Source organism: Falco punctatus (assembly GCF_963210335.1).
Source record: "Falco punctatus genome assembly, chromosome: 15".
NCBI lineage: Eukaryota > Metazoa > Chordata > Aves > Falconiformes > Falconidae > Falco > Falco punctatus.
In genome coordinates, this window is record NC_137595.1 from 19,930,669 (window position 1) to 19,938,384 (window position 7,716).

Sequence of the window (7,716 nt, forward strand, 5' to 3'; positions counted from 1 at the left end):
GAAATATTTTAACTGATCGTGTGCTCGGTAAGACTGATCTTATGCTTAGATTCACAGTGATGTCTGGGAGATCAAGCCCTACTGACTAGAGTAAAACTTAAGCTCCTGTAGGCTTCTGTGAGTCAGGGCCGTGGCTAGCATTTCTGCATCAGATACCCAATGAGTAACTGCATCTCTCTTCCCCAGCTGTGTTACCAGTGCTGGGTGCAGAGCATTCATTTTAGCCCCTGAAGTCTGCAGATCTGACTATGAACACAAGCAAAAAGCTGCTGTGTTTTAGAAAGTAAAATAATGATCTGACAAATTGTGAGTGCTCCAATTTACCTGACAGTTAACAATCAACAGCCTCCACTCTGTGTTTGGTGGGGGGAGAAGAGTTGTAAAAGAAAGAGGGAACAGGGTGAGAACACTGAATTATGTTTAGTTTTATTCTGGTTTAAGTATGTAAATTATAACTTGTAAAAAGACAATACTACATACACATAAGAACAAGAAGGTGGTTTGGGTTTTTTTGTTTTTTTTTTATCCCAGGCTGAATAATTTGGCCTCTGTTTAGTTAATTTGTCTCGCCTTTTTGTTAAACATCAGAAGTGTGTGTGTGTTGGGGAGGGATGAATGGACAGACTGTTGTTAGAGGTGGAGCAGAGATCTTGGTCTGTTGCCTGGCTGATATGACTTGTTTTGTGCAGCCATCATATGGATCGTGACATTGGAGGCCAGCAAAGAAATGTTGGTCACACTGGTAATGCGGACCCCTGGGAATTTTTTTGCTTTTCTTTGCAGTGTGAGGGAGTAGGTTGCTGCTTCAGACTGTAAATATCTGATGCTTAACTGACTTACTGCCAGTGAATCACAGGTGGATAATGCTTAGGTCTCTCTTACTTGCTGCCTGTGGCACACTTTAGTTTCATTTTTTGTGCTGTAATATTTGGTTTAAGGTCTGTGCTTGTGCTATGTCATGGAGTGTTTTCTAATGCTTTATCTAGCCTTAATTTTGTTAAAATTATAAATTATTGAGACTTTCCTGATGATCTGGAGCTTTTGCTGTAGGTTAGTGTTCTGAGGGCATTTCTTTTGGCCAGGATGAAGGATAAAGCTCAAATGAATGCCTGGATGCTGCAGTTGTTATCTGGAGTCTTCCTTCCAGGCAACATGAGTCACATCCCAGACATCCTTCAGCGTCCTCACAGCTGAGGACCCCAAGTTACATTTTGCACCCTCATGGTACAACAAAGGTAAAACAGAGCAAACAAGGTATTAAAGTCCACTTCTGAGCTGCATGTACTGGTAATTACCACAAGCAGTTTACTTCTTCATTAACTTTGTTGCCCTGAACTGTCACTCTGATTTTCCATGCCCATGTGCAAAGGAAAGAAATAAAACATACTCCATTTGTTGGAGCTTCACAGTGCATGGGTATGCCTGGATCACAGCAGTGCTGTTTCTAGAGGAGCATACCAGGCACTTTCGTGTCCCTCCAGACTGTCTTAACAGCTTCCTAAAAATCATTGAGCAATGATCTGTATCCAGATCTCTAGGGTTTCCAGTTAATTTCATCCCCACCCAAGATGTAGCCTTCCAGCAACTTAATGAGTGTTTTACCACACAGGGACTCTGAGGGAGTTGTCAACTTTGCCTATAGATCAGCAAAAGTGAGTGGAAACTCCTTCTTTCTATAACCAAGGTCTTCTTTTCTTCCTGCTATGTTGTTTTTTCTCTTACATACGCATTCTACTGTGCAGACCTGAGATGCAGCCAAGCCTGTGGGACTACTGTTTGTGCTTCTCTGCACTGAACTGTAGTAGCAGATCCCTCAGTGCAAGTGCTGCACAGGGGCCCAATATTTTACACTTGCCAGGGGGGGAGGGAGGTGGGGGGAATAGCCAGGAAAACTTTATTCTGCATTAAATACAGCAGACAAGACTCAACATCTGGACTGTCTCATGTGTTAGTGATTAAGTTCCCTTATTGTTTAGTCATTTTAAAGTACTCCAAGGGACACATTCTGCCCTCATTTTTCTGCACCCCCCTCCCCAGCTGTATATGGCATGGATCTATGACTGCTGTGTCTTCATATCAGGCATCAGCTGATGGTAGCCAAGGACCTGCCCTTTCATGTCCTCTCCAATTGTCCCTGCTCCCCATACCGTTTTCTCGTTTTTCATCATCTCTTCTTCTTTCATAGATTTTTACAAACGGTGGTATCCAAGCCTGTTCCTTCAGCACGTTAGGGCAGCAGATGCTTTGACTGTGGAGATGCCTTTGAAGATACAGGCATTGTACCTAGGCCAAAACACTACCAAATTCAGGTTCAGCATAATCGTCTATATTGATGGAACTGCAAAGGTTATATTTAGGTAGTGGGGTCCAGTTACTGAAGATGTAATACTCAGCGTTGGCAAAGGTTCTGTCTAGTTAAGCTGTTCTGTCTACAGCACGCAAGTATTTTTTTGCCAGTACTGGCCTTCTCTGTTTTCCCACTGCTAGTATCACCTGCCTCTGTTTCCTGCTGCATCATCAGGACCTACTAGTGAAAACAGGTTTGAGCTTTGTCAAATTGTAGATACAACACAAAGGATTCTAGTCAATTAAACAAGTAGAAGAAGTTGTAGGATTAATAACTTAGCAGTCCTACCTCTGAGCAAAGACAATTAACGCAGTAAACAAGGCCATAGGGTTCTAGATAAGGATGCCATCTTTCTCCTACACGATACTTCTTATCTTGAAACACACAGTACGTATCTGAATCTGTAAAACAGTAAAGAATTGAAAGAGCTATGAATGAACATTCCCATTCCATGCTTACAAAGTGTTTTTAGGTGTGCAGTGTTTTCTGTAAACTTATTTTTCTTTTCCTGGAGAATGACACAACGGAAATGCCCTTAATTTCATGTGCTGTTGTTTTTAACCTCCCAAACCAAAATAAATGGCATGGCCTTCCATCTTTCCAAAATTGCAGCTCCTGAAATAGCTGGTGAAATGGCTCTCATACAGGGTGAGTTTATGCTTTCACCTGCAAAAACACAGGTGAAGATCCCATTTAGGTAACAAAATTAAAGAGTGTGATTGCTCAGACAGGTTTATAGGAAACAAGTGATTTTCACTGCAAAACCAAAGCAATTGGCTTGACTCAGGAAAATATTAGGTTGTACAGCAGAGAGATTTTTAACAAAGGGACTGCAAAAGGAAGATAAATGCTCTGTGTTTATACTGTATGTTCAGCACCTCCATATTTTAACAACCTTATAAAAAAGATGTTCGTCCTAGTTTTTCAGAACAATTTGTGCTGACTTTGCGTCAGTATTCAAAATATTTTAAGATCTTTCTGTTCGTTAAGCACTTCTAATCTTGCAGGTACAGTTTTGCAGATAGCCATCTACCTATCAGACATTACTGCCCCATCACTCCCTGTCACATTATGGTTTCACATCAAAAACTCAAATCTCTTCAATAAAAAGGTACTTCTCGTGTGTTTCCGTGAGAGAATTCCTTCCTGTTATCTTAATGACATGCAGATTCAGCTTAATTCGTTACCCTCAGTTATAGATGCTACTTCAGGTTATCAAACAAAATACCTGTCTTCTAAGTGATAATCCAAGCAAGGGACATTCTTCACATTTACTGGACTAAAAGAAGGTAGCAAGAGGTAGGGATTATTAGTAGCAACTGTGATCTGCTTTCACTTCACACAAAAGCATGACAAATGAAATGCAGGATCTGGAAAAGCAGATGGCTGAAGTGGAGTTAGATAATTTCTCACACTGCTTTCTTTGAACAGGGATAACTGTGCATTGTGTTCTTATAAGTTCAGTGGAGAAGGCAGCCTTTTTGGAGCTCAGTCTCTCTCTTGCTTTTTTTCTTTTTTGCATCTACTTCCTTAGAAGTTGCTGATATTAAGACTGAAAATTTTAACTACTTCTCAAGGGAAAACAATGTATTTTGTAAGAAGGCGGCCAAAACCCAGCCTGTACAGGTGGGGAGAGCATTCCAGAGTAACAAGGCTATAGCAGTCAGTAACTCCTTGACTTATTTGGTTAGTTATTCCTCCTTGCCATGCTTCCTGAAATGTGTTAACATCTCCCATGGATGACAGGCTTTGTAGAAATATTCCCTTTGTTTTGTTTGTATTCTTTCTGATTCTTCTCATCAAGTTTTTGACAGTGTTTAGACTCTTAATTTTCTCAAAGGGTGTATCTAATCCAGTTCACATGAGGTTGTTTTTGGAACACAACAGAACAGTCTTGGATGAGCTTTACACTAGCTAAAACTTCAGCACAATAGTCTTACACATGGGACAAAATCCAGATAATCTGTCAGATGTTTACAGAGGTCACTAAAATGGAATTAAGCACTCTCTTGATTCAGGGTATTTGAAATAAAACAGATTCCTCAATTGATGTGTAAGTTCTTTATGATGCAATGAAACCTGTACTGCTTTAGGAAAATGTACCCCAAATGTGGGTGTGACCTGATTCTACTAAATATAGGATTAAAAGGAGGAAGAACGTTAGAAGGTTCTGAAGGCAGTTCCAGTTTAGGACATTCTTGGTTTAAGATCTTTTCTGAACCACATCTGTCAAATAGAAGAAAAACGTCAAATCAGGGTGAATGTGACAGCTTTGTTTGAAGTCTACTTACGTTTTACTTGTTCTAGTTTACCTCCATCTATGAAAAGGAGACAGAGCACACCAAAAAAGATAAAATGAAAGTCTTCCAATATCCACTTTTTTCTCATCTTTATCGACAAAAGGAAAAGAAAGAGCCTCCGAAGTAGAGAAAGTTGAGTTGAGCTGTTGGGAAGAAAAGGTTAAATTAATTAAACTAAAATCCTTAAGATACTTAAATTCTCTGACGTGATTTCATCCAACACACAGAAATCCTAAACTGCCAGAACCAAAACCTGTCTATGTCACGGATCTTCTTTTCATGGAAACAGCTTTGGCTTCAGTTCATTTTATTTTCGGAAAAGGGGCCACATTCTCATTCATTAAAGTTGAAAACTGGATGTTTCTTCTAATGAAGTCCTTTATTCCAAAGTAGAAATGGCAAGTAAGCCATCTAAATTCCTAACGTTCTCTTCCACAAGAAACTAGTTTGGGAGATGTTCTTGTAGAGCAGCTCTTCTGGCTATAACTTAGGAAATACAGGTGCCAGTTGTAACATGTTTGCTTCATCATAACAATACCCGTGGGTATACCTGGTGTATGGGCCCTGCCTGATGGAAATCCAGGCACAGGGCAAAATGCTGGGCACGCCGTAGTCAGTGGCAGTTTTCCTCGCTCCATCTAATAGGCTTCCATCACTATTCAATTCAGCCCTTCACCCCTCTCCCAACTACTATTGTTCTGGGATTGTGTATAATTAATTTTTCTAGAGTTAACCCTTCCATTGCCTTGATATCCAAAAGTAGAATTGGGGAATGGCATGTCATCTTCATTCTTGCAGATCTTTAATGTCAAAATCCCACATATGGAGCAAAGCTCAATGTATTCTCTGTGAAGTGCAGAGATGGTATCGTACTTGCTGCATGAGCCGTTCTGTTTATCTTTTTTCTGGCTTTTAAAAGGTGAATTATTTTATAATGAAAAAAACAAGGGAGAAGGTAATTGACTAAAGTAAAATTTATTTTGATAGCTAACCTAAGATTCCAAATTGAGAAATATGTTGTTTCTTTACTGTTTATCAGAATTCACTGCAGGAGTATTATCTTCCCAGAATACACTTGTCTATAATTTACAGTGTTGAAAACATGTGGGTTTGCTTTTAAGAGCCTTGATGTGGATTCACAATTAGTTTCACAAAAGTTGTTTTTTTTAAAAAAAAAGATTCAGTATTGGAAAAATAAACTATCTGCTTTGTAAATTAATTTCACCTCTTCAGATTTCATGTAAATAATAGAACTGTACATGAGTATGTTTCAGCATACAGATAACCAAAGCAGAAATACTGATTTGTATACGTATATTAAAAATGAAGTGGTGGATCACTTTGAGAAATTAACTAAACAGTAAGTTAACAAGCACTTAAAAAGAGAATCATCCTCTAAGACTGTTGAGATCTAGGATACTGTAACAAAGGGTGGGTGATCTGATTTTATCAGTGTTTTTATTGCCTTTACTGTTTAAGGGTTCTCTACTCTAGCCTCCCAAACCACAACCAAAATGGACATCTTCCTTCACTAATCTCATCTATGCAACTACTCTCATACTACTAAGCTTGAACTACTAAGCTCGCTTTAAATAATACAAGTTGCATCTGAAAACATTCAAAAAAAATAGCGGTTTTGAAAGTACATACACTATGCAGTAACAAACTATAACTTTCCATTTGTTTTGGAAACTGAGGATAATATTTCAATTTCAGAAGAAAAGTTTTAAGTAATTTTTTCCTTTCAATGTGTTCAAATCACAAAGGACATTTCTAAGCCAAACAACCTTTTAAAAACTTGTTTAAAACTAAAACCTCGTAATTTAGTCCCAGGACATCACACATGCATTGAGAACAACAGTAGCACATCACTGGGACTAGCAGAACTATGAATGTTTAAGTATTTTGGCCTTCTTGAGAGTTGTTTAAGCAAACCATATTTATAAATGGAGCACAATTATCTGTTGTGCAGTGCTTTACCTGTTAGCTAGATTGGTTAGTTCGAATAGAAGGGCTCAGAAATCCATCCATTTTAGATGTCAGGTCTTCAAAAGGAAGAACATTTTAAAACTTGGACTGCTTACACGCAGAAATGCTGCACGGTGATGTGAAATGGAGGAGTTAATAACAGAAATGGGATGGAGACTTTTGATGTCTTTCTTAATTCTCTTTAATTTCTGTATTGTTGTTACTCCAAATATAAACACATACTTTTCACTATTAGCACACTCCCTTTATTTCCCCAAAGGGCAACGTCCTAAAAATATTCCTGGATTTAAATAATCTCAGCTAGGATTAACCTGTTAATTATTGGTGCGTTTTCTGCTTGGTAGAAACAATGGAAGCGAACCCCTTCTCACATGAATTCCTCGCCGGAACAAGGCACACGGGTCGGTTTTTAACGCCTCGCCCTCCGCCGCCCGGCTCAGTAACCGCAAGCGGCGGTGCCCGGGCTGGCCACGCTGCCCGGTTCGGGCCGGGCCGGCGGCAGCGGGGCGGGCCGGGAGCCGCTGCGGGGCGCGCACTGCGGGCGGCGGGCGGATCAAACGCGGGGCCGCTCACCGGGCGGGCTGGCCCCGGGCGGGCTGGCCGGCCCCGGGCGGGCTGGCCCCGGGCGGGGACGCGCCTCCCGCCGCTCGCCCCACGGCTTTTCTGCGTGCCAGGCTCGCCGCAAGCCGGCGCCCTTACCGTCGGGGAGGGCTTCTCAGGGGAGGGTCTCCGAGCGAGCCGTGGCCGGAGGCGCCCGGCTTCTGCTGCTTTCCCGGAGCGGCCGTCCGCTGCGCGCCGGGCCCGGGCGGGCGGGTTGGGTCGGGGGCTGCCGTCGCGGCGTCCCGCTCCGAGCCCCCGGCGCTCGCCCGGGGCCGCGGCAGCGCGCCCGGCGGGGCCCGGCCAGGTGCCGGCGGTGCCACCGAGGGGGCGGCGGGACGCGGGCCGGCTCCCACCAGCGGCGGGGCGGAACGAGCCGGGCTGAAAGCGTCGGGCACCCCCGCGGGGCTGCCTCTTCCGCGACCCCAGCCCCGGGGCAGTGCCCGCGCCTAGGGGCACAGCTCCGGCAGCGGGACCGCGCCG

General features: G+C 42.6%; 1 protein-coding gene across 1 annotated transcript in view; it reads right to left on the reverse strand.

Moving 5' to 3' along the window:
• CHRDL1 (chordin like 1) overlaps positions 1 to 7,716 on the reverse strand; it is a 63,034-nt gene that overhangs the window by 36,656 nt on the left and 18,662 nt on the right. The window contains exons 2-3 of the mRNA XM_080365243.1: positions 4,639 to 4,790; positions 2,636 to 2,748 (exon numbers count right to left, since the gene is read on the reverse strand). Coding sequence (XP_080221369.1) covers positions 2,636 to 2,748; positions 4,639 to 4,735 — 210 coding nt within the window. The 5' untranslated portion in view covers positions 4,736 to 4,790. The remainder of the gene's footprint in view (positions 1 to 2,635; positions 2,749 to 4,638; positions 4,791 to 7,716) is intronic.